This window comes from Mobula hypostoma, chromosome 10, assembly GCF_963921235.1.
Source record: "Mobula hypostoma chromosome 10, sMobHyp1.1, whole genome shotgun sequence".
Classification (NCBI taxonomy): Eukaryota; Metazoa; Chordata; class Chondrichthyes; order Myliobatiformes; family Myliobatidae; genus Mobula; species Mobula hypostoma.
In genome coordinates, this window is record NC_086106.1 from 118,588,007 (window position 1) to 118,615,535 (window position 27,529).

The 27,529-nt window shown below is 41.8% G+C and overlaps 1 protein-coding gene across 3 annotated transcripts in view; it reads left to right on the top strand.

Annotated features, from left to right (window-relative positions):
• Positions 1-27,529, top strand: part of mtm1 (myotubularin 1) — a 181,599-nt gene that overhangs the window by 33,351 nt on the left and 120,719 nt on the right. For 2 of the 3 annotated variants that reach the window (XM_063061111.1, XM_063061109.1), the window contains exon 2: positions 23,142-23,242. In XM_063061111.1, coding sequence (XP_062917181.1) covers positions 23,177-23,242 — 66 coding nt within the window. In that variant the 5' untranslated portion in view covers positions 23,142-23,176. Of the gene's footprint in view, positions 1-6,558; positions 6,699-23,141; positions 23,243-27,529 lie in introns of all 3 variants that reach the window. The other variant, XM_063061110.1, reaches the window with a different exon arrangement.

Sequence of the window (27,529 nt, forward strand, 5' to 3'; positions counted from 1 at the left end):
TGCTTCAGCTTTGGGATGTTGATGGACTTCCTTCAGGTCCTTCCCCAACATTGCTATAGGATTAAGTTCAGGACTTTGACTCAGCCATTCCAAAACACAAATCTTCTTCTTAAACTATTCTGTTGTTGATTTACTCTTGTTTATTGGATCATTGTCTTGTTGCATTATCCAACTTCTATTAAGCTTCAGGTGATGGACTACTGCCCTGACATTCTCCTGTAAAATGTCTTGATATGATGTTGAATTCATTGTTCCCTCAATGATTGCAAGCTGTGCAGGCCCTGAGGCAGCAAAGCAGCCTCAAACTATGTTGCTCCTTCCACCATGCTTCACAGTGGGATGTGGTTTTGGTGGTGTTGTGCAGTGCCCTTTTTCCTTCAAACATAGCAATGTGCATTTCTGTCACAAAGTTCAACTTTTGTCTCATCTGTCCACAGAACATTGTCTGAGAAGCATTGTAAAACATCCAAACTTGAGATGTGCTGCAATTTTTTTTTTGGAGAGCAGTGGTTTCCTCCATGGTGTCCTTCCATGAACAGTATTTTTGTTCAGTGTTTTTCTTATAGTGGACACATGAACGGAGACTTTAGCAAGTTCTAAAGATCTCTGCAGGTCTGTTGCTGTTGGTTTTTTTTTACCTTCTTCAGCAATGCATGTTGTGCTCTTGCTGTGATCTTTGCAGGATGCCCACTCATAGGGAGAGTAGCAACAGTACTCCTGTTGCTACTGTTCCTGTACTCCTTTTCCTGCTGAGAAGTGGCAGATGGAGTTCAACCCAGAGAAGTGTGAGGTGGTACACTTTGGAAGGACAAACTCCAAGGCAGAGTACAAAGTAAATGGCAGTGTGGAGGAGCAGAGGGATCTGGGGGTACATGTCCACAGATCCCTGAAAGTTGCCTCACAGGTGGATAGGGTAGTTAAGAAAGCTTCTGGGGTGTTAGCTTTCATAAGTCGAAGGATAGAGTTTAAGAGTCGCGATGTAATGATGCAGCTCTATAAAACTCTGGTTAGGCCACATTTGGAGTACCGTGTCCAGTTCTGGTCGCCTCACTATAGGAAGGATGTGGAAGCATTGGAAAGGGTACAGAGGAGACTTACCAGGATGCTGCCTGGTTTAGAGGGTATGGATTATGATCAGAGACTTAAGGGAGCTAGGGCTTTACTCTTTGGAGAGAAGGAGGATGAGAGGAGACATGATAGAGGTATACAAGATAATAAGAGGAATAGATAGAGTGGATAGCTAGCGCCTCTTCTCCAGGGCACCACTGCTCAATACAAGAGGACATGGCTTTAGGGTAAGGGGTGGGAAGTTCAAGGGGGATATTAGAGGAAGGTTTTTTACTCAGAGAGTGGTTGGTGTGTGGAATGCACTGCCTGAGTCAGTGGTGGAGGCAGATACACTAGTGAAGTTTAAGAGACTACTAGACAGGTATATGGAGGAATTTAAGGTGGGGCTTATATGGAAGGCAGGGTTTGAGGGTCGGCACAACATTGTGGGCCGAAGGGCCTGTACTGTACTGTGCTCTACTGTTCTGTGTTCTATAAGTACTGAATTTCCTCCATTTGTAGACAATTTCTCTTGCTGGGGACTCGGGTCTTTAGAAATGCATTTGTAGCCCTTTCCAGTTTCATGAATCTCTATGATTCTTCTTCTAAGGTCCTCTGAAAGTTGTCTGGGTTGAGGCATGGTGCACATAAACGTATTTTTCTTGAGAAGAGCAGGCTCTGTCAGTAACCTGACTTTGTGTGTCTTATTTATAGGACAGGGCATCTCTACAACCCACACCTCCAATCTCATCTCATTGACTGGAACACCTGACTCCAAATAGCTTTTGTAAAAGGCATTACCGCAGAGGTTCACATACTTTTTCCAACAAATACATTAAATATTGGATCATTTTTCTCAATAAATAAATTAATGAGTATAATGTTTTTGTGTTACTTAATTGTGTTCTCTTTATCTAGTTTTAGGACTTGCATGAAGATCTGGTCATATTTATGCAGAAATAGAGAAAATTCTACAGGGTTCACAAACTTTCTAGCACCGCTTATTTTTGTCTGTCCTTTGAGGTTTGTGCTTCTGATACAGTGGAATTATTATTTTTTAATGCCATCAAGGCAGTATGTGTTTCTTGAAGCCTGAGCGGGAGCATTTAATGCAGGAACATTGCAGCAATTTGTGAAACTTTCAGAGAGGTTAAATGGAATTTTAAGAAATTGTATATTAAGGTGCTGTATGCTTCTCAGAAATCACAATATTCCACAAAGAACTTCCAAAAATAATTAGTTTTCAAGTAACACATATGGACTACAGATCAGAAAAACTGTTAGAAATGTCCGCACGATTCCTCTTTTGCACTACTTTGTATTTTGGATAGGTACATGGATTGGAGGGCTATGGTCTGGGTGCAGGTTGATGGGGTTAGGCAGAATAATAGTTTACATGGGCTAGGTAGGCTGTTTAGGACGGTAGCATTCTGTGACTCTACTTATTTATTTAACTTGTTATGCCTGTACTGTATTGCTGCCCCATAATAAATTTCAGGACTTCCTTCAGTGACAATAAATCTGATTTGGATTCTTGTTGGTCTGGAAGTACTTTTGGGCAAGATGAGAGACGACAATTTGGGTCAGTGATCTTTAATCAGTTAAAGGAAAAGTTAAAGTAAATTTATTATCAAAATACATATAGGTCACCATATATAACCCTAAGATTCATTTTCTTGCGGGCATACTCAATAAATCCATCAAATAATAACCCTTGTAGAATCAGTGCAAGACCGCACCAACTTGGGTGTTCAACCAGAGTGTAAATACACAAAGAAAGGAATAATAATGGTGAACAAATTATCAATAAGTATCGAGAACATGAGATGAATCCTTGAAAGTGAGTTCCTAAGTTGTGGGAACATGTCAATGATGGGGCAAGTGAAGTTATCCCCTTTGGTTCAAGAGACTGATGGTTGAGGGGTAATAACAGGTCCTGAACCTGGTTAACATTTTGACTTGCAGAGGAGGGTAGAGTAAAGGCAATTTGGAAGGGACTGAATGATACAAGCGGTTTAGGTGCTAGATGGGAGAAGACAGTGAATGAAGGCAGCTTAAAGTTGGTTGCAGGCCACAGTCTCAGTTGAGCGCAGAGCAGTGGCTGAACACCGGCTCGTCCCTCTCCTCTGGCCCGGCACCCAAGTCAGCCAAACCTTGGGTCATTCCTCGCTCTGAGACCTGCAATAGTTTGTTCGATAAAACTCAATATAGTAATTATAAATTGCATTTGCTTTATTCACGGAGTAGTCTGTGGTGCCATCATCAGTCATGAACAAGTTCCAGTTAAGTAGGTAAAAATGCTTTATTTAAAATAAATTATTCATGTTACAAATGATATTGAAACTATGACAGCATGTATTCTATTTACCTTCAGCCCTTTTTTATTAAAGGGTTACATCCATGGATCAAAAATGTGTTCTTTCTCCGTAAGCTAACTTCTCTTTGTATTTACTCTGTTTGACTGTATAGTGTTTCTGTTATTTAGACCCTTTCCTTGCATGATATTCACACATTTCTGTAGCCAGCAGAAATCTCAGAGTGGTCAGGAGCATGGATTTTTGATCAGGCTTTGCAATGTTCTGAACTGACCAGGACCAGTTGCAGAATGTCTGTAATTTGTCATCACCTTATTAGTGCTGTTGGAATTTATGGCCTTTCCACATTGAAAAGCTCATGTATTCATTTCCTTAATCAATTTGGGTATTGGTGGAACTAGAATGTGACTTTTTAAAAAGATTTCTTGTGGCAGGTCAAAAGGAAAATGTAGAGTTCATATGGCTGGATTCATAGTTTATTGTAAGTAAAGAGTATCTAGTTTATGTACTTTTAATAGTGGAAAATATCGCTGAGAGCTGAACCAAAATGAAAAAGTATAATAAATATATGCATGTCTAAAGAGAAACAGTACCTTTCATTACAGAGTTCTGAGCAGAGTTGTGCTGTGCTTTTCTCTGCAGATGTTACTAGACCTGCCATGAACTGTTTTGTTTTAAGTTGGTCAAACATTTTCTGTGCGCCGTTTTCTTAAATATTTGCAGTATCTTTCTGCTAAAGAGATTAGCAAACCTAATGCAAATAAATATCAAACTGCAGAGGATGCTTAGGATGTATAGGAACTCTTAACACAAAAGTCACAGAAATTCTTCAATACTAATGAGCTGCCAGGCGGCTGCTATTTCTATTTTTTTTTGGAGAAAAAAATAAATCTGCTGATGACAGTAGAAGCTAATAGGGTTTTGATAAAGTTGCAGACATCCCTTTTTAAAGCAGGAGATGGGATTTGCAGACAGCCCATGCTCACTTCTGTACTTGTGGGGACTGTATTTACCTGGAGTGGCTCTTCAAGTGGCAGATTGACCTAGGAATCTCCCTCTCGCTTGGAGTATAAATAGAACAGTACAGCACTGGACAGGCCATTCAGCCCACAATATTGTTCTGATCTTGATGCCATATCCCTCCATTTCCTTTATGTGTTTATCTAAAAGACTTTTAAACTCACCACGCTGCCTGCTTCCTCTACTGCCCCGGTTACGTATTTCAGGCACCTGCCACATTCTGTGTTTTTAAAAAAAGGCAAACAGACCTCTTGCATTGCTTTTAAACTTCCCTCCCTGTAACCTTAAAAGCACGTCTTCTGATGTTTGACATTTCTACCATGGGAAAAAGGTTATGACAGTCTGCTCCTTTGTCTCAATAATTTACAAAAATCTGTCAGATCTTTGATACTGTTAAGGACAATAACCCTAGTTTGTTCAACCTTTTCTTATAGCTCTTATCATCTAATCCAAGCAGCATCCTAGTAAACCTCTCCAGAACCCTCTTGATAGTCTCCACATTCTTCCCTTAATGGGGTGACCAGACCTGACACAGATAGAATAGATATTCGGAACTGCACAGTGCAGTTCCACTAACGATTTATATAGCATGACCTTTCTTACTCTTACATTCACCACTTCTACCAATGATGGCAAGTAAGGCAAAGATGTTTTATGTTGCCTTTACCATCTTTTCTACTTGTGTAGCTAGTACTGCATTTTTGGGCTCACTGGATGTTTGTGAATGCCTCTTTTAATGATTTGAAATTATTAAAATACTTTTTTAAAAAAACATAACTGGATAAAATGACTAAACATTGGAAAACAATCAAATATATTAATTAATGTAATTTAGAATTGTAAATTACCTTGAACACCTCTTGTTTTCAAAGCCATTGACTCCATTGGCTCCATTTGAAATGAATGGAGTCAATAAGCTTATATTGGGAATGAATGAAAGCACCCTTGCATCTGAACTGGCATGGCTATTGGTTAACATGCCAGAGGTTGTTGTTTTGGTTGAAGCAGTGTATGTGTCCATTCACAGACCTGAAAATGTTGTTATTTATTGAGAACACCCTGATTTAACCCTACTCTAATCATGGGACAGTTTACAATAACTTACCAACCAGCATGTCTTGACTGCTGGAGAAACCGAAACACCTGGAGGAAGCCCACAGGGTCATTCGGAGAACATACAAAGTCCTTACTTTGAACCCAGTTCGCAGGTACTGTAACATAAAAATTGCCGGTGAATGCAGCAGGCCAGGCAGCATCTCTAGGAAGAGGTACAGTCGCTGTTTCGGGCCGAGACTGTTCGTCAGGACTAACTGAAGGAAGAGTTAGTAAGAGACTTGAAAGTGGGAGGGGGAGGGGGAGATCCAAAATGATAGGAGAAGACAGGAGGGGGAGGGATGGAACCAAGAGCTGGAAAGTTGATTGGCAAAAGGGATATGAGAGGATCAGGGGACGGGAGGCCTAGGGAAAAAGAAAGAGGGAGGGGGGAAGCCCAGAGGATGGGCAAGGAGTATAGTGAGAGGGACAGAGGGAGAAAAAAGAGAGGAAAAAAAAAAATAACGGATGGGGTACGAAGGGGAGGTGGGGTCTGGTGCTCCCGGTGCAGCCTTCTACAAATTGGCAAGACCCGACGCAGGCTGGGAGACCTTTTCGCTGAACACCAACGTTCTGTCCGCCAGAGAAAGCGCTGGGAGATCCTCCCAGTGGCCACACATTTTAATTCCACGTCCCATTCCCATTCTGATATGTCTATCCATGGCCTCCTCTACTGTCAAGACGAAGCCACACTCAGGTTAGAGGAACAACACCTTATATTCCGTCTGGGTAGCCTCCAACCTGATGGCATGAATATTGACTTCTCTAACTTCTGTTTATGCCCCTCCTCCCCTTCGTACCATATCCGTTAGTTAGTTAGTTATATTTATATTTATATATAATTTTTTTTCCCTCTCTCTCCTTTTCTCCCTCTGTCCCTCTCACTATACTCCTTGCCCATCCTCTGGGCTTCCCCCCCCCTTTCTTTCTCCCTAGGCCTCCTGTCCCCTTATCCTCTCATATCCCTTTTGCCAATCAGCTTTCCAGCTCTTAGCTCCATCCCTCCCCCTCCTGTCTTCTCCTATTATTTTGGATCTCCCCCTCCCTCTCCCACTTTCAAATCTCTTACTCTGTCTTCTTTCAGTTAGTCCTGACGAAGTGTCTTGGCCGGAAACGTCGACTGTACCTCTTCCTAGAGATGCTGCCTGGTCTGCTGCGTTCACCAGCAATTTTTATGTGTATTGCTTGAAATTCCAGCATCTGCAGATTTCCTCGTGTTCTCAGGTACTGTAATGTGTTGTGCTAACACTACGGTACTGTGCCACCCCAAAAAAGGCAACCGTAACACATTGTATTTATGGTCATGAAGTAAACTGTTCAGCCTACAAAATGTTCTGAATTGTGAATGCTGTGCTTAACTGTTCTGACCTAATATTTTTGTCATCCAAGCAATTACTGTTTATGTCTCTGTTGCAATTTCTTGATGCATCTGCTTGCAATATGCTGACATGAATTTTAGAACATGTTTTATATTAGGTGAGGATGAATTGATAAAGCCTTGTAGAGAAATTATTTTGTTTTTAAGTCATGGGATATAGCATTCTCTAGTACACTCAGCATTTATTGTACACTCCTTTTTTGGCGTGTGCCTGCATGCGTGTGTGTGCGTCTGTGCGTACATCCGTGATATCTATTTCATAGCTTTTACAAGGCGTCGAGAGAGAGAGAGAGACTGTGTGGCTCACCACTCCTCACACAGACATTTCGCAGTATTTTCCCTTTATTTTACAAGGTCGAGTTGCAATCTCGACATTCAACACGGCACGGATGGAAAGTGTACTCGGGAGCGGACCCGACTGGTTTCCAACCCGGGAACCTTCGCTCTCGGGTCCGGCGCCGACATCATTGCGCCACCAGCTGGCCCATATTGTACACTCCTAATCGCTTTTGGAAGCGGGGGGAAGGACCACTGTTGTGAGCTGCTACAGTCAATGTAGTGAAGGTGTTGGGTAAGGAGTTCTAGGATCTGGATTGTGATGCAAATATAAAATAGCTTCAAGAAGGTGATTGGTTACAAGAAGACAAATTCTGCTTCTACTTTTCTGGAAAAAAGGAAGCATAAATGCTCATGATATTAGTGGCTAGAGAATTCAGATAAAATTGTGGTGTCTTGAGGATTTCCAGAGAACATGTATCTGCTAGAAATTGCAGAAGGTGATGTTCCTATATGAGTGGTGTGGAGTTTTGGTGGTAGATGGTGTTTCTGGTGGTGGATATGTAAGCTGACTTGTCCTAGTTGCTGTCAATCTCCTTTAAGCGATAATGGAACTGAACTCAGAGGGCACATGTCGATTGTGGAAGGTTGTGGGCTCTTGGAAATTGGTTCATTTATTATAGAACACCTACCTACTGATATGATGGGTCCAGTAAGTATCTGGACAATGACAGCACAGAAACAGGCTCTTTGGCCCATCTAGTCCATACAGGACTATTATTCTGCCTAGTTCCATTGACCTGCACCTGGAGCATAGACTTCCACACGCCTCCCAATATATATTTATCCAAACCCTTAAATGGTGGAATCGAACCTACATCCACCACTTCCACTTGCAGCTTGTTCCACGCTGTCACCATCCTCTGAGTGGAAGAGTTCCCCTTCATGTTCTACTTAGACATTTCACCTTTCACCTTTAACCCACTACCTCTAGTTCTAGTCTCACCCAACCACAGGGTAAATACAAACTTTTTCCACTATCTGAGGCCTCCATCGGTCAGAGTTGAACATGGATATTGCGTCCTATCTGTTTAGATACACAACCCTGGGCAGTACAGTATGAAGACCAAGCTGTGGCCCATGTAGCAAGCTCCTCCTCTTGACACATCTGATGAACCTAAAGGAACGGCAGAGACCAATACAGTTTGGTACCAGCAGCGTTGCAGGAGTTGCCAATCAACATTCAACTCAATGTAGGACTGCCTTAGGGACTCCAGTCGGATTTTTCCTTCGGGGTTACTCCCAAAGCCTTCCCCATAAGTGGGTATAGCGGCAAGGCAGTGGAGATTTGAGATCAGAGTTTTCCTTCTAGATGAGTTGCCAGCCAGGGCTGACGAGCCCCATCTGCCTGAAGCGTCTGGTGTTAAGGCACCAGTAACCCACTGTTGCCTTCTGTCAGTAAAAACTGTTCTGCAGGGCTTAGTAAGCTAAGCCACACGTGAAGACAAGGAGCTGGACTTGGTTGTCAGAAGCTATTTGAGGCACACACCATTGGGAGCACTTAATAGGTAGTGGGAACTTTTCCGCATTACCACCCCTGGCTATAACAATCTTAAAGGAGCCTGTCTATACCCAAGTGATTGAGGGAAATTTAGTAAAGGTGATAGTAATGAAATTAGATGAATTTTAAGGTGTGTTGTTTTTGGGGAGTTGATTGACCTGATTTTTACCTGCTGGTTATCAGCCCAAACCTGTATGTTGTCCAGGTCTTGCTGCATGTCAGTGTGGGCTAACTCCTTCAATAAGCAGTTGAGTGAGGAGCTTGCAATTTCTGAAGCAGCTCCTCCTTATTAAAGCAAATTGTTTCGGCACAGGAATAGGAGTAAGCCAAAGGTAATGAACTGCCATCTTAATTATGAATCTTTAAAATTATAGCATGGTTTTCAAAATTAATCTAATCCCAAACTACTGCATTGTACGGTGGCTACAGTACCCTAGAGATGATGTTATGCCATTAGAACCATCGAAACTATAGTAAATGCTACCCATGTGATTTCACCAGAATTACTATCCTGAAACATTAAGATTTCAAACCTCATTAATCACTTGTAGTATGCCCTGAATAGAGACCTGTCCATCATGAGCAGTCATATTCATGACTTGTACCCTGGAGAGTATTAACTAATCAGTTGTAGTAGTGAACATTGCTGATCAGATGCCTAAGTAATTGATTTAGCCTTCACATTAATGAAACAACCCTCATTTATTGTCAATGTTTCAGAGGCAGTTAGACCTGCGGAAATCCAAGTGGCCATGTTTGGGGAAATGTAATTTAAATATTATTTTGTTGGTTGCATTGAATTTTTTCAGAAAATGTGATGTATTCTTACTGATGGAATTTTGACATGGACACCTTTCAGTTTAGAGCATCCAGAGTAAGTGACCAGTCGGTAATATTCATTGCTGTGTCTGAAAGTCAAATTGAATGTTTAATCTTGTCCCATCAGTCTTCCCGATTGATACAGATACTTAAATGTTTCCTACTGTAAAGCACTTAGTGTCATGGAGTTATAGAGCATAGGAAAATGTGGTGGAAACCACTGAGTCCCTGCCTGCTCTCTGTAAAAGAATCCTCTCTAGTTCTTTCTCTCTGCTCAATCCTTTAACCGCTATAAGAGCATCTCCCTCAAGTACCTACACAATGTTCCTTCAAACTCATTAAATATTTCAGCTTCCACCATCCTTGAGGACAGTAAGCTACTGGTCATTAGTATTGTCTGCTCTGTCAGAGAAGGTTTTTTTTCATGTTAAAAAAATCGTATTTCTTTAGACCACATTTTGAATGTGTTCCCTTGTGTCCAGTAATTTCAAAGGGGAGAAATATATCTAACTTGATTAGTAATTTTTATTGGTTGCTTTATTATTCCTTTTTTTGCAAATTACAGGGGGTTTATTTATTTAGAGATACAGTGCAGAATATGCCCTTCAAGCCATACCACCCAGCAAACCCCAATTTAATCCTAGCTAATTGTGGGACAGTTTACAATGACTAATTAACCTATTAACCGGTAAGTCTTTGGACTGTGTGAGGAAATCAGAGGACCTGGAGAAAATCTACGCATTCCATGGGGAGGACGTACAGACTCCTTACAGATGATGTCGGAATTTAACTCTGAATTCCAAATCCCTGAGCTGTAATAGCATCACCCGAACCACTGTGCTACAGTGGCAGTTTTGTGTGTGTGTGTGCTGCTGCCAAATTGTGTATATAATATCTCTTGCACAGCAATATGACAACCAATACTTCAGTATCTGGTCAGGTAAGGGTGATAATGGTTAGGATATTAGGAATCAACAGTAAGCTCAGTCTTGAATCAGCATGGATCTTTAATTTATTTCTGAAGTTTCAAGTATAAGTTTAAAGTCTTGTCAGAAGTGCTGTCTGAGATGACAGAATCTGAACCCTCACCTTTTTTCTCAGCTGGTCTTCACAGTTGCACCATCCAGGAAGGTAGGACTTTGTCTTTCTCATCTAAAAGAATACATCAAACAGGGTAGCTCTACTTTAGCCTAGACTTAAATTTCAGCTTGGGTTTTGCATAGGACTTGAGACTACAGTTGACTTTTGATTATGTAGTGTAACTGAGGGGGATAGTTCCATGAATAATCAAAAAAATGCAGATGTAAGCTAGTCCAATATAAGTCTGGACCATAGCTCTGTAACACCTCTACACCCATGTCCACTGCACCCAGCCAGTCTACAGTACCCTCATTCTCTTGCAGATCCACCATATGGACAGCTCTGCCCCTAGATACACTGCACCAAAGTGTGGGTTGCAAACCAAATATTGGATTACAGAATGTGAGGCATTGGTCTGTGACCTGAATCACAAGTCCAGTCAAGTGGAGAGCATCAGAGTGGCCCTTTAGTAGCCTGCAGGCCTCATCAGGAGCAGGCCTGTAGTGGAAGAAGATTGGAGCACTCATTAAATATCTGAATGTGAATCAATGTTATTAGTCAAAACTGGTTTGGAAATGAGAGTTTAAAACCATCAAAGTTCAAAAGATATTTAGAAATAAAACAGAAAAAAGGTGGACAAAAAGGTCCTGATGAAGGATCTCGGCCCAAAATGGCGACTGTTTATTCTTTTCCATAGAGGCTGCCTGGTCTGCTGAGTTCGTCCTGCATTCTGTGTGTGTTGTTTGGATTTCCAGCATCTGCAGATTTTCTTGTGTGTGAAACAAAAGTGCAACCCCACTTTTTCCTGTCGTTTGAAGTATTTTACAGTTGAAGCATTTTCTATTGGTTTATATTTGAATCAAAGTGATTTGAGTTAGGAATTTAATAGAATTATAGTCAGCTGACCTACTGGTTGTGAGGGCAAGTCTTTTTTCATTGAGCTATAAAAAGTAGTTTGACTAGCATCCTACTCAAAACAAACTCTTTGTTCCTCTCTATCGATGCAGCTTGACCTATTGACTTCCTCAAGCATTTTGTGTGTGCTATTCTTAAAATCAAGTGGGATAGATTCTAATGTAAAACAGGAAAATCATGGATAAAATGGTAGAATAGTTTCCAAGAATATAATCGGAGTTAAATTTATCATTGCAAGTTCTTGGTTGATAACAATTTTGACAAAGCACAACTAAAATTCTATTTGGTTGTATGTTCTATGACAAAAGAGAAAGTGGGCTTTGCAAGTGCTGAGAATCTGCAGTTCCCCTTGTATTGAGCAGGATTTCTGTAACAACATGCACATTGCTTGAGGAACTCGGTTTGTCAGCCTACTTCTGTGGAGGGAAATAGACAGTTGATTTTCATCAGAAATTTACAAGGATTTTGCTGGGACTTGAGGTGCTGACTTACAGGGAAGAGTTGAACCTGACCACGCATTTCTGGCATGCTTTGCAATTCAGATATATGGTATCTGCAATTTTTTTTCTTTCATTATCAAACGTTGTACATCAAGACTGCTTGCTTCCTTTTTCTTGACCAGATTTACCCTTCATCCTAATAGGAACATGTTTCTCCTGGACACTTGTGATCACACTCTTTAAAACCCCCCACTTGTCATTTGTTCCTATCTCTTCAGACAGGTGCACCCACTTGACTGCTGCCAGATCCTGATGTCCCTAAAATTAACCCTACTTCAGTTATTTAGGGTTTATTTATGGAAAAGGATAGGCAATGGTTAATTAACCCTGTCCTGTCCTTTTCCATCGCTCCCTTAAAGCTAATAGAATTATGGTCACTGGAATCAAAGTGCTCCCTGACTGTCACATCATTTTGCTGAACATCTACGCTCTGTCCGCCAGAGAAAGCAGGATCTCCCAGTGGCCACACGTTTTAATTCCACATCCCATTCCCATTCTGACACGTCTATCCACGGCCTCCTCTACTGTAAAGATGAAACCACACTCAGGTTGGAGGAACAACACCTTATATTCCGTCTGGGTAGCCTCCAACCTGATGGCATGAACATTGACTTCTCTAACTTCCGCTAATGCCCCATCTCCCCCTCGCACCCCATCCGTTATTTATATACACACATTCTTTCTCTCACTCTCCTTTTTCTCCCTCTATCCCTCTCACTATACCCCTTGCCCATCCTCTGGGCTTTCCCCCCTCCCCCTTTTCCTTCTCCCTGGGCCTCCTGTCCCATGATCCTCTCATACCCCTTTTGCCAATCACCTGTCCATCCCTCCCCCTCCTGTCTTCTCCTATCATTTTGGATCTCCCCTCCCCCTCCCACTTTCAAATCTCTTACTAGCTCTTTCTTCAGTTAGTCCTGACGAAGGGTCTCGGCCTGAAATGTCGACTGTACCTCTTCCTAGAGATGCTGCCTGGCCTGCTGCGTTCACCAGCAACTTTGATGTGTGTTGCTTGAATTTCCAGCATCTGCAGAATTCCTGTTGTTTGTGTCACTTCTGTTACTTGCCCTTCCTCAGTCCCTAAGAGAAGGTCTAATATTGCACCCTTCTGAGAAAGGCCCTCTATATATTCACTCAGGAAACTTCGCTGGACACACCACAAATTCCAGCCCCCTCTAGACCCATAGGTGGTCAAGTCAACAACAGGAAAATTAAAATCTACCTACTAATACAACCATATTAAGCTTAAAACTATGAGCAATTGCTTTATACACCTGCTCCTCAAGTTCTTGCAGGCTATTGTGGCATCTATAATACAGTCCCACTAGATTTGTTTCTTGTTTCATCTGGCCTCATTGGATGCCCAAGAGTGTCCTCTCAAAGTTCTACAGTTTATTTTTATTTATTTAAAGATATAGTGCATAACAGGCCCTTCCAGCCCTTTGAACTCCATTGCCAGCAACCCACCTGTTTAACCCTAAACTAATCACAGGACAATTTACAATGACCATTTAATCTACTGACCAGTACGTCTTTGGGATGAAACTAGAGGACCTGGTGGAAACCCACACATTCTATGGGGAGAACGTACAAACTCATTACAGAGGATGCCAGCATTGAACTCTGAGCTCCAACTTGCTGACCTGCATTAGTATTGCACTAACCATTATGCTATCGTGGCTCGTGGCATTTCTGCTGTTGTGTCCTCTCTTATCAGAAAGGTTATTCCCCATCCCCTTGTTTACCTATACCTTTGTCCCTCCTGTAGCATCTGTATCCTGGAATATTGAGCTGACAGTCCTGCTCTTCTGATAATATCCTAGTCCTCAGAGCTGTTTCATGCTCTGAGTTAATCCACCTAACAGCCCTGGAATGCAAGTGTTAATGCATGAGCGGCATTTGATGGCTCTGGGCCTATACTGGCTGGAATTTAGAAGAATGGTAGGGGGAGGAATCTTAATAAAACCTATCGAATATTGAAAGGCCTAGATAGAGTGGATGTGGAGAGGATGTTTCCTATAGTGGGAGAGTCTAGGAATAGAATAGGATGATGTTGCTTTACACCAGATGAAGAACAACAACTTTAGTCAGATGGTGATGAATGTGTGGAATTCATTGCTGCAGATGGCTGCGGGCCAAGTCATTCAGTATATTTAAAGTGGTGGTTGATAGGTTCTTGATTAGTAAAGGTGTCAAAGGTTACAGGGAGAGGGCAAGAGAATAGGGTTGTGAGGGATAATAAATTTGCCGTGATGGACTGGTGGATCAGACTCGATGGGCCAAATGGCCAAATTTTGTTCTATGTTTTATGGGCTTAAACCTTAAGAATTGAAATAAATTTATTTTGACTGAATATTTCTTTTCCTGACTTTACTGTGTCCATGATTGTCCTGATTACTGGATTTGCTCTTGCTATGTATTCATTACTTGCTCGAGTTCAGAGTCCCACCCCCATTATGCAGCCATTTACAAATGAAATCAGGAATCACCGTTTCATACAAAAGGCTCAGAATGTTTACATAATAGGCATTGAATGCCAAGCCATTTGAAATGATCAAGTTTGAAATGTTGGATTTGTGTATGTCTTGATGACATGCATTAGAGAAAATGAATGTTTTCTGTTATCAGTAAAAGTACTGTCATGCAAAGTAAAGGTGTATTAATAAACACGAGATTCTGCAGATGCTAGAAATCTGGAGCAGCACGCAAAAGATGCTGCAGGAGCTCAGCAGGTCAGGCAGCACTTATGAAAATAAATAAACAATTGATGTTTCGGGCAGTGACCATGTTTAGGACTAGAAAGGAAGGAGAAAGACACCAGAATAAAAAGGTGGGGGGACGGGAAGGAGGATAGCTAGAAGATGATAGGTGAAGCCAGGTGACTGGGGAGGAAGGAATCTAATAGGAGAGGAGAGTGGACAATAGGTGAAAGGAAAGAAGGAGGGGCACCAAGGGAAGGTGATTGGCAGTTGAGGAGAAGAGGTAAGAAGTCAGTGGAGAATAGTAGAAGAAGGAAGGAGAACAGAAAGAAATCATCGGAAGGAGAAATTGATGTTCGTGCTATCAGGTTGGAGGCTACCCAGACAGAATATGAGGTGTTGCTCCTTCACCATGAGTGTGGCCTCATTGTGGCAAAAGAGGAGGCCATGAACCAACGCCTTGGAACGTGAATAGGAATCAAAATGGTTGGCCACCAGGATATTCTGCTTTTGGCAGATGGAGTAGAGGTGCTAACAAAGCAGTCCCCCAATTTATGTTGGTTCTCACCAATGAGGGAGGATCTCATTGAAACCTATGAAATGTTGAAAGGCTTAGAGACGGTGGATGTGGAGAAGATGTTTCCCTTTAATGGGTGAGTCTAGGACGAGGCACAGCCTAGAATGGAGGGACATCCATTTAGAACGGAAATGAAGAGGAATTTGTTTTAGCCAGATGGTGGTGAATCTGTGGAATTTGTTGCCACAGGCGGCTGTGGAGGCCAAGACATCAGGTGTATTTAAAGCAGAGGTTGATAGGTTTTTGATTAGTCAGGGTGTGAAAGATTTTGCAGAGAAGGCAGGAGAATGGGGTTGAAAGAGAAAATGGATCCGCCATGATGAAATGGCAGAGCAGACTCAATGAGCTGAATGGCATAATTATGTCCTATGTCTTGCGGTGTTATGTAAAAGAGGCTGCTTGGGATCACTGGATACAATGGATGACCCCAACAAACTTACAGGTGAAGTGTCTTCACCTTGAATGACTGTTTGGGACCTTGAATGGTGGAAAGGGAGGAGGTGAATGGGCAAGTATGCCAGGTGGGAGATTGGTTGGGAGGATCAAATGGACAGGGGAATCACATAGGGAGTGATCCCAATGTTTTTAATATATTTTAATATAATTTTAGTTTTATTTTCAGGCATTTTTGTGCTTCATCCCATTGTAAAGCATTTTGAAGTACATCGTCTGTATGAAAAGTATTCTATAAATATTTTACTATTATTATTATTTCATGTGTGTTAATCCTAACCTTGGAGCAGTGATGAAAGTATCTGAATTTGTTTACATATTAATGTCAAAGATAGACTGCTTTGTCCCACAGACCTGCAGAACTCTCAGAACCACTTCAGAAAACGTTCAAAGCTGTGACTTGTGATGATTTTCTTATTTACTTCACTTCATTAAATTCCACAGTTTAGAAAGTTTCAGAAATGGAATCCTTGTTCAGAATTCTGTTTAATATTGTCAAAATATTTTAAGTTATCTTAAATTACAAACAGTATGGAGTAGAGAAGTGGGAACTGAAGAATAAGAATGTTAAATTTTGTGGAGGCATGACCTGTTATATTAAGTATACAGATCTTTCATGTAAAGAACCTTAATTTCATTAAAGTAAGTATTGACATTGCATATTTACATAATGGAATATACTGAGCTTCTAAGTTTGGTGTGAAGTCTTCCCCAGTTAGAATTGGATTATATATGAAAACTGAAGTCCCAGCATATTGTGTAGTCAAATTACATCGAGAATATCACCTCAGCATGACTTTGTATTTACACGGCAATTTTAGTCCACAAAAGTAACAAAATATTTCTTGTGAAAGGAATTTTTGATCAAATCCTACTGAGCTGTCACCATTTGGAGCATAGCATTGCAGTCACATAATGGGTACTGGCATGAAGCTGCATGACTGAATGATTGAATAATCTGATGGTGATAACCAGAAGGAGAAATTGTTCAGCTCAAGGTGTATTCATATTGTTGGGTAATTCTTAACTGATAATGCAGTAATTGAATGTGAATTACCATCAGTGGCACTTCAACATGTTTTCTTTCACATCGTTGTTGAAAGCTTAGGATTGTATAAAATAATTGAGTCCAGCAAAAAGCATTCCCAATTCCCATGCTTTGGGATTTAGAGACGGTCTTGGACTTGAACTGGATGTTACTGAGAAGATCTAACTGGAACCTTGGCAAACAAAGGCAAAGTATTTTCCTTGCTCTTCTGTCCATTTCTAGAAGCCCAGAGGTCCTGTTCTTGATTATTTCAAGATGTTCTCTTTAATTATTTTTGGATTGTTTCACTAGTTCAGAAAATGTTTTGAGAAGACCAATCTGCCATGGTGCAGAAAAACAGGACAGTTTTTTTGCAGTATATGTTATTTCCAGTTCTAAGCCTTAACATAGCAGTGAGGGGAGAATTAAGAAAATAGATCCTCCTTCAATGGATTGTAGTACTTAGTCCTGTCTAGGGGCATTCCTGTCCTAAACCTTGAACATGTGGATGGTAAATTTTTCTGTAGCAGACCAGAGAAATGAATAGTGTTGGTTCTTAAAGCAAAAGTATTCTGTAGGTCAGGTAGTATTAGTGAAAAGATTAAAACAAACCTTCATATTTCATGTCAGTATCATATTGTTATAAAACTAATGTGTAGAGGTTTAATAATGTGGTCTGTGAGACTCAATATTTTAAAGTTAAATATCCAACAAGGAATTAGTTTGGCTTTTGTAAAATATTTCTGTGTCACAGTCCATATGTAGTGTTTGGTAGCTTTATAATTCTATATTTAAAGTGTGGATCACATGTATGTTGTAGTCAACAGAGATAGCTTGCAGAGTTTCAACACTGTTGTGGAGACAGCTCTTATGATGCTCTAACTGAAATCGTCATGGATATAGGAGCACTGTACTCTGCTATATTTGACTTGTAGGCAGAATTATTCCACTATATGTCTTCAGTTCTGTGTGTATCGAAATTATATTTCATGCATGTGGGGGGAAAGTGGAAAAGCAATTTTCATGTCCAGTTTGTATTTTGAGGGCATAGATTCCTCCTTTGTTCTTCTGGAATGCATGGAGTGAATTGTTGTTTGTGTCTAGTACTCTATCATCATGATAGGCGATTCTGTGGACGCAGTCCAGAGACCCGGATGGTAGTTTGCCTCCCTGGTGCCAGGGTCCGGGATATTTCTGATCGTGTCCAAGATATCCTGAAGTGGGAGGGTGAGGAGCCAGAGGTCGTGGTACATATAGGTACCAATGACATAGGTAGGAAAAGGGATGAGGTCCTGAAAGGAGAATATAGGGAGCTAGGAAGGGAGTTGAGAAAAAGGACCGCAAATGTAGTAATCTCGGGATTACTGCCTGTGCCACGCGACAGTGAGAGTAGGAATGCGATGAGGTGGAGGATAAATGCGTGGCTGAGGGATTGGAGCAGGGGGCAGGGATTCAAGTTTTTGGATCATTGGGACCTCTTCTGGGGCAGGCGTGACCTGTACAAAAAGGACGGGTTACACTTGAATCCTAGGGGGACCAATATCCTGGCAGGGAGATTAGCGGGGGCTACTGAGGTGACTTTAAACTAGAATGGTTGGGGGGTGGGAATCAAATTAAAAAGGCTAGGCATGAGGAGGTTGGTTCACAACAGAGGGATGGGAACCAGTGCAGAGAGACAGAGGAGTGTAAAGTGAGGGTAGAAGCAAAAAGTACAAAGGAGAAAAGTAAAAGTGGCAGGCCGACAAATCCAGGGCAAGCATTAAAGAGGGCCACTTTTCAACATAATTGTATAAGGGCTAAGAGAGTTGTAAAAGAGCGCCTGAAGGCTTTATGTGTCAATGCAAGGAGCATTCGTAATAAGGTGGATGAATTGAAAGTGCAGATTGTTATTAATGATTATGATATAGTTGGGATCACAGAGACATGGCTCCAGGGTGACCAGGGATGGGAGCTCAACGTTCAGGGATATTCAATATTCAGGAGGGATAGACATGAAGGAAGGGGAGGTGGGGTGGCGTTGCTGGTTAAAGAAGAGATTAACGCAATAGAAAGGAAGGACATAAGCCGGGAAGATGTGGAATCGATATGGATAGAGCTGCGTAACACTAAGGGGCAGAAGACGCTGGTGGGAGTTGTGTACAGGCCACCTAACAGTAGTAGTGAGGTCAGAGATGGTATTAAACAGGAAATTAGAAATGTGTGCAATAAAGGAACAGCAGTTATAATGGGTGACTTCAATCTACATGTAGACTGGGTGAACCAAATTGGTAAAGGTGCTGAGGAAGAGGATTTCTTGGAATGTATGCGGGATGGTTTTTTGAACCAACATGTCGAGGAACCGACTAGAGAGCAGGCTATTCTGGACTGGGTTTTGAGCAATGAGGAAGGGTTAATTAGCGATCTTGTCGTGAGAGGCCCCTTGGGTAAGAGTGACCATAATATGGTGGAATTCTTCATTAATATGGAGAGTGACATAGTTAATTCAGAAACAAAGGTTCTGAACTTAAAGAAGGGGAACTTTGAAGGTATGAGACGTGAATTAGCTAAGATAGACTGGCAAATGACACTTAAAGGATTGACGGTGGATATGCAATGGCAAGCATTTATAGGTTGCATAGATGAACTACAACAATTGTTCATCCCAGTTTGGTGAAAGAATAAATCAAGGAAGGTAGTGCACCCGTGGCTGACAAGAGAAATTAGGGATAGTATCAATTCCAAAGAAGTAGCATACAAATTAGCCAGAGAAAGTGGCTCACCTGAGGACTGGGAGGAATTCAGAGTTCAGCAGAGGAGGACAAAGGGCTTAATTAGGAAGGGGAAAAAGATTATGAGAGAAAACTGGCAGAGAACATAAAAACGGACTGTAAAAGCTTTTATAGATATGTAAAAAGGAAAAGACTGGTAAAGACAAATGTAGGTCCCCTGCAGACAGAAACAGGTGAATTGATTATGGGGAGCAAGGACATGGCAGACCAATTGAATAATTACTTTGGTTCTGTCTTCACTAAGGAGGACATAAATAATCTTCCAGAAATAGTAAGGGACAGAGGGTCCAGTGAGATGGAGGAACTGAGTGAAATACATGTTAGTAGGGAAGTGGTGTTAGGTAAATTGAAGGGATTGAAGGCAGATAAATCCCCAGGGCCAGATGGTCTGCATCCTAGAGTGCTTAAGGAAGTAGCCCAAGAAATAGTGGATGCATTAGTGATAATTTTTCAAAACTCGTTAGATTTTGGACTAGTTCCTGAGGATTGGAGGGTGGCTAATGTAACCCCAATTTTTAAAAAAGGAGGGAGAGAGAAACCGGGGAATTATAGACCGGTTAGCCTAACGTCGGTGGTAGGGAAACTGCTGGAGTCAGTTATCAAGGATGTGATAACAGCACATTTGGAAAGCGGAGAAATGATCGGACAAAGTCAGCATGGATTTGTGAAAGGAAAATCATGTCTGACGAATCTCATAGAATTTTTTGAGGATGTAACTAGTAGAGTGGATAGGGGAGAACCAGTGGATGTGGTATATTTGGATTTTCAAAAGGCTTTTGACAAGGTCCCACATAGGAGATTAGTGTGCAAACTTAAAGCACACGGTATTGGGGGTAAGGTATTGGTGTGGATGGAGAATTGGTTAGCAGACAGGAAGCAAAGAGTGGGAATAAACGGGACCTTTTCAGAATGGCAGGCGGTGACTAGTGGGGTACCGCAAGGCTCAGTGCTGGGACCCCAGTTGTTTACAATATATATTAATGACTTGGATGAGGGAATTAAATGCAGCATCTCCAAGTTTGCGGATGACACGAAGCTTGGCGGCAGTGTTAGCAGTGAGGAGGATGCTAAGAGGATGCAGGGTGACTTGGATAGGTTGGGTGAGTGGGCAAACTCATGGCAGATGCAATTTAATGTGGATAAATGTGAAGTTATCCACTTTGGTGGCAAAAATAGGAAAACAGATTATTATCTGAATGGTGGCCGATTAGGAAAAGGGGAGGTGCAACGAGACCTGGGTGTCATTATACACCAGTCATTGAAAGTGGGCATGCAGGTACAGCAGGCGGTGAAAAAGGCGAATGGTATGCTGGCATTTATAGCGAGAGGATTCGAGTACAGGAGCAGGGAGGTACTACTGCAGTTGTACAAGGCCTTGGTGAGACCACACCTGGAGTATTGTGTGCAGTTTTGGTCCCCTAATCTGAGGAAAGACATCTTTGCCATAGAGGGAGTACAAAGAAGGTTCACTAGATTGATTCCTGGGATGGCAGGACTTTCATATGAAGAAAGACTGGATGAACTGGGCTTGTACTCGTTGGAATTTAGAAGATTGAGGGGGGATCTGATTGAAACGTATAAGATCCTAAAGGGATTGGACAGGCTAGATGCAGGAAGATTGTTCCCGATGTTGGGGAAGTCCAGAACGAGGGGTCACAGTTTGAGGATAGAGGGGAAGCCTTTTAGGACCGAGATTAGGAAAAACTTCTTCACACAGAGAGTGGTGAATCTGTGGAATTCTCTGCCACAGGAAACAGTTGAGGCCAGTTCATTGGCTATATTTAAGAGGGAGTTAGATATGGCCCTTGTGGCTACAGGGGTCAGGGGGTATGGAGGGAAGGCTTGGGCGGGGTTCTGAGTTGGATGATCAGCCATGATCATAATAAATGGCGGTGCAGGCTCGAAGGGCCGAATGGCCTACTCCTGCACCTATTTTCTATGTTTCTATGAGCAAAAGGACCTGCCAACATTATTCCATTTACCATGGAGTGATACGTACCCCTAACATCAGTGAGAAGGAATATGCAGGTGTAATGCTGTTGTTGTTTACTGGCACTCATGTATGGTATCTGTTAAAAATCAGTTGTAAAACAAATCAGAAATTTATCTGTGTTATTTTTTGCAAAGATTGCAATAATTAACAGTGATGTGAGCTTCAGCATTTTACACGCAGTAAGATTTCATTGATAATGTTAAACTGCATTTGAATGAGATATATAATTTTTCTTTTAAATGATGTGGGAGATTTTGGTCATTGTTGAAAGTATCTCCCTTCATTCCAAAGTGCATTCTTTAAACCAGGGGTTCCCAACTTTTTTTCTGCCATGGATCAATACCATTAAGCAAGTGGTTTGTGGACTCGAGGTTGGGAATCCCTGCTTTGAAATATCATTTAATTTTCTTTGTTAAGATGCTTTGCTTTTTAACTTGAGCCCATGATATTACTTAAGTCTTTATTTTACTTTAAAGTGAGGTAAAAATAAAATACAGTCTATACTTTTAAAAGCAAGGAGATAATGCTGAGCCATTATTAGACACTCGTTAGGCTGTACTTAGAATATTGTCAGCAGTTTCGGACCCCATATCTTGGAAAGGATACATTGTCATTAAAGGGAGTCCAGAGAAGGTTCATGAGGATGATTCCGGGAACGAACAGGTTAACATTGCAGCGTTTGGCAGCTTTGGGACTGTACTCACTAGAATTTAGAAGAATGCGGGGGTGGGTGGTTGGTGGAATGTCCTTGAAACCTACCGAATGTTGAAGGGACTAAATAGGGTGGATGTGAAGAGAATGTTTCCTATGGTGGGGGTATCCAGAACTAGAGGGCACAGCCTCAAAACTGAGGGGCAACCCTTTGGAACGGAAGTAAGGAGGAATTTTTATAGCCAGAGAATGGTAAATCTGTGGAATGCTGTACCGCAGACTGCAGTGGAGGCCAAGTCCATGCATATATTTAAGGTGGAAGTTGATAGTTTCTTGATTGATCAGGGCATCAAAGGATATGACGAGAAGACAGGTGTATGGGGTTGAGTGGGAGCCAGGATCAGCCATGATGGAATGGTGGAGCAGGCTCGATGGACTGAATGGCCTAATTCTGCTCTTATGTCCTGTGCTTTTCACTTCCTGGTTAATTTTCTGAAAATTTTCAGTCTGCTTGGCTACTCAGTGATGACACTTGATGACATCAGTGTTACCGGAGGCTCCAGATCTCCTAGAGATGGTGTCAAATTGAAAAGTTGCATCAGAATAAAGGACTCAAATTTTAGCAGCTTTGTTTGAAGTCCATTGTGGAGACTGTCTAGAAAGTCTGGTGGTTTAAAACCTCCTGGTTCATATTCTCAAGCTTAAATTTTTAAGATGCAAATTGTATCTAATTGGAGCAGTGAACTGGAATGTGAATGACAAGGTGTGAAAATAATCTGTTGATGTAAAGTTACATTGAAGAAGTTCTTTGTTATGTTAAGGTTGAGCATGGATATGAATATATTTGTAGACAAGATAAAAATCTATTACAAACATCTTGACATATTGCTTTGTATAAGACACGTTAAAGCTTTGAGAAAGATTTGCACCCCTGCAATTGTTGCTGTGGCTAACTGGTCTATTTATATTGCAGTCGAATCTTTTGTCCTTCAAGAACCTGGGTAAAATATGGCATCTGCATCTTCCCCAATTGTATATTCTGCTTCAATACCAATCAACTCTTCAACTAAAAAGGTACGTTTCTCCCCTGTTTTTAGTATTAACGTTTTCTGGTAACTGTATTTGCTACTACAATCAGAAATCCTGCATTTGAGCAGTTAAATGGTTTAATTCACATGTCTGCCTATTTTGTATTGATAAGATGATCCATTGTGTAGTATGTGAGACCAATCCCATCCATAATTTGAACCCATTGCGCCAACCACCTGGCAGTGCTGCTGCTTTCCTCACATGGGTAAAATGCCAGAAGTTGCAACATTAACAGCTATTTTCTCCCCCTGCAGCATCACGAGTTTAAAAAATTTGGTTTGATTTGTTTTATTATTGTCACCTGCAGAGGAATAGTGGAAAAGTTTGTATTGCATGTCATCCATATAGATCAATTCATTACAACAGTGCATTGAGGTAATGCAAAGTAAAACATGAACAGTGCGTAATAAATTGTCACAGTGCAGCGAAAATGTATTACAGGTAGACAGTAAGGTGCAATATTATAACCAGATAGATTGTGAGGACCAAGTGTCCATCGTATTGTACTAGGGAACCAATCAGTGGTCTAGTGGGGTAGAATCTGTCTGAGCTTACTGATACTGTATGTGCTACCAACGTTTTGCCTGGTGGGAGAGAGGAGTAGAGAGAATGTCCATAGTTGGTGGGATCTTTGATTATGCAGGCTGCTTTCCTGAAGCTACGTGAACTGTTGACAATGCAGGTGGAGAAGACTGGTTCCTGTGAGTTGCTGAGTTGAGTCCGCAGTTGTCAGCAGTTTCTTGCAGTCAAGTGCAGAGCAGTTGCTGCATCAAGCTGTGATGGTGCATTGGTGCATATGAACTCAGGACACAGCCAGTGGCACCATCTGAGCCAGCTGCTTTACATGTGTTTGCTGTCCAGTAGACTGATATCTGCAGCAGTGACTGTGGGGTCAGGTGCATTGGAGGCTGTCAGTTGGGAGAGGGGAAGCAGGATAGTGACATTGCAATCCTCTTCCATTCAGTATGTTGGGCTCGCTCGTAAGGAATGCATTGTTACCAACGATGCCACCTGACTTAGTTTTGTACTCCATCATTGCTTGTTAGCTCTTCCATAATTGGCAGCTGGTTTGGGACTCTGTTGTGGACTAGTGTTGTCTGTTGACATCTCTGATAGCTTTATGGAGCTCATATGTCAACTTTTGTAAAGAAAATGTCAACTGATTTGAACGTCGCAGTCCTAGACTTTAGTAGGGAGCGGATATCCTGGTTCATCCATAGTTTCCAGTTTGGGAACACGTGGATTGTACTCTTGCCAATAGTCACTGTAAATGGTGACATACTTACCTAGGCTGAGTTCTGAGTCTGTGAGCAAAGACCAATCTACTGACTCAAAGCAACCATGTGGAAGCATGGTGGCGTAACAATTAGTGTAACACTTTACAGTGCCAGCTGTAAGATCGGGGGTTCAGTTCCCACAGTTGTCTGTAAGGAGACTGTGACCTTGTGGGTTCCTCCCACCTACCAAAGATGTACAGGTTAGGCTTAGTGAATTGTGGGCATCCAGTGTTGGCACCAGAAGCAAGGTGACACTTGTGGGTTTCCCCAGCACATCTTGGACTGTGTTGGTCATTGACACAAAGTATTTCACTATGTTTTTAGATGTACATGTGACAAATAAAGCTAATCTTAAGACAGAAGAGGTACTGCAGATGCTAGAAATCTAGGGCATTACGCACAATGTGCTGGGGTCAGGCAGCTTCTGTGGATGGGAATAAACAGTCAACATTTTGGGCCAAGACCCTTCATCAAGCTGTATTTTTAGATTTGTTCCTCAGTATTGTATTATTTTCTGTACTGGATCTTCACGTTTCAGCTTCTGTTTGTATGCAGGGAGAAGGAGCACAGCCTAGTGATTTTGATTATTGGGGTAGATTATAGCGTTGCAGTTGGTAATTGACATTGCTCTTTTCCTCTACGTACTGAATGTCTCAGAATGGAACTTCTGTTAAATGTTGCTCAGGACGAGAATTTAAATAAAATATCATTCTCAGTATATGTGCATTAGTGGAAAAGCTAAAGAGCATGGCCTGAGAGATGATGGTTGGTTTTGGTTAAGAGCACTTCTTAAAATAAAATCTTCAGATGCTTCAGTTGTGTGAACATAGTCTGCTAGTTTAGTTCCAGCTTTAAAAGCAATAGTATTGGTCTTGCTGGACATTGAAAATCAGGAAGGTTCTATATTCCAGCCTTGATCAGAGTTAAGTTGATTCAGCTGGAGTGGAAGTGCTGTAATACTATCAGTCTCAATACCCCCTGCTATAGAAAAAGGTTTTGGATACAATCAGGAGCTCTACCAGATTGCTATCCAGTGACTAACTGGAAATTGAGTAAGGAGGGTCTGCATGAAAACAGAAGGCTGTACTCAGCTTTGATGTCCTACAAAGTTGAGTTGCCTGTTAACATTGGTAGTTTACAGTCGTGAAGAGCAGTCATTTGGATAAAATGCAGAATGAATTAGCTCCTCCAAAACAAACACAGAATCTCAAGAGGGGGATAGAGGGAAGAAGTGTCATTGAACTAAGACCAAAAAGTATAATGCATGCAGGTTTTGATTTAAAGAAAACTTGTGAACCCACAAATGCTACCTCACTATTTAATTTAATGGGAGTCCTTGTGCAGGATTCCCTAAAGGTTAATTTGCAGCTTGAGTCTGTGGTGAGGAAGGCAAATGCGTTGTTAGCATTCATTTCAAGAGGACTAGAATATAAAAGCAAGGACGTGATGTTGACACTTGATAAAGCACAGGTGAGTCCTTACTTGGGAGTATTGTGAGCAGTTGTGGGCCCCTTATTTTAGGACGTGCTGAAACTGGAGAGGGTTCAAAGGAGGTTCATGAAAATTATTCCAGGATTGAATACCTTGTCATATGAAGAGCATGATTCTAGGCCTGTAATTGCTGGAATTCTGAAGAATGAGGGGTGAGTTCATTGAATCCTTCGAATGTTGAAAGTCCTTGATAGAGCGGATGTGGAGAGGATGTTTCCTATGGTGGGAGAGTCTAAGACCAGAGGGCACAGACTCAGAATAGAGGGATATTCTTTTAGAATGGAGAAGAGGAACACATACAAAACGAAGGAGAAACTCGGCAGGCCAGGCAGCATCTATGAAAAAAAGTACAGTTGACCTTTCAGGCCGAAACCCTTTGGCAGGACTGGGGAAACAAAGCTGAGTAGTAGATTTAAAAGGTGGGGAGGGGAGAGAGAAATGCCAAATGATGTGGAACTGGAGGAGGAGCGACGAAGTAAAGAGCTGGGAAGTTGATTGGTGAAATAAGGTGAGAGAGGGAAAAGGGGGTTGGAAATGGAGAATGGGGGCATTACTGGAAGTTAGAGAAATCGATGTTCAAGCCATCAGGTTGGAGGCTAAATGGAATATAAGGTGTTGTTCCTTCAACCTAAATGTGGCCTCATCACGACAGTAGAGGAGGCCACGGACTGACATGTTGGAATGGGAAGTAGAATTAAAATGGGTGGCCACCTGGAGATGCCGCTTGCTCTGGTGGACAGAGCATAGATGCTCAGCGAAGCAGTCTCCCAATCTATGTCGTGTTTCACCGATATACAGGAGGCCACACTGGGAGCATCTGACACAGTGTATGACCCCACCAGACTCACAGGTGAAGTATTGCCTCACCTGGAAGAACTGTTTGGGGCCCTGAATGATAGTGAGGGCGGAGATATAGGGGCAGGGGCAGCTGCAGCACTTGTTCCAAGGTAAGTTCCTTGCATGGAAGATTACAAATGAAATGTTCATTTGATGCTTGGCTGATCTGGAATACCTGATATTAAGTGCTGACGGTTCTACTTACTAAGACAGTTCTCCTCTGTGATCCTGACCACAGTGTACATACTGCAAAAACTGACACTAATGAGGCACTTGAGACATTGAATGCTGCCATCACCAAACAAGAAACAGTCCACCCCAGTACACTTCAAATCATAGTCGGAGACTTCAATCAGGCTGATTTGAAGACATTTCTGGCCAATTATCATCAGGACATAACCTGCAGCACCAGGGGTCCCAACACACAAGACCATTGCTACACTGTAATAAGGCCTTCCATTCCATGCTCAGATTGCTCTGCAAAGCAGTCTTCCAATCTACGTTGGGTCAATGTACAGGTTCTGGTGGACGGAGCTTAGATGCTCAGTGAAGCGGTCTCCCAATCTACGTCAGGTCTCATCAATGTACATAGTTCTCTCTCCCCTGCACCCGCCCCCCCCACCTTTTACAGCTATTCCTCAGCTTTTTTTCTCCAGTTTTGCCAAAG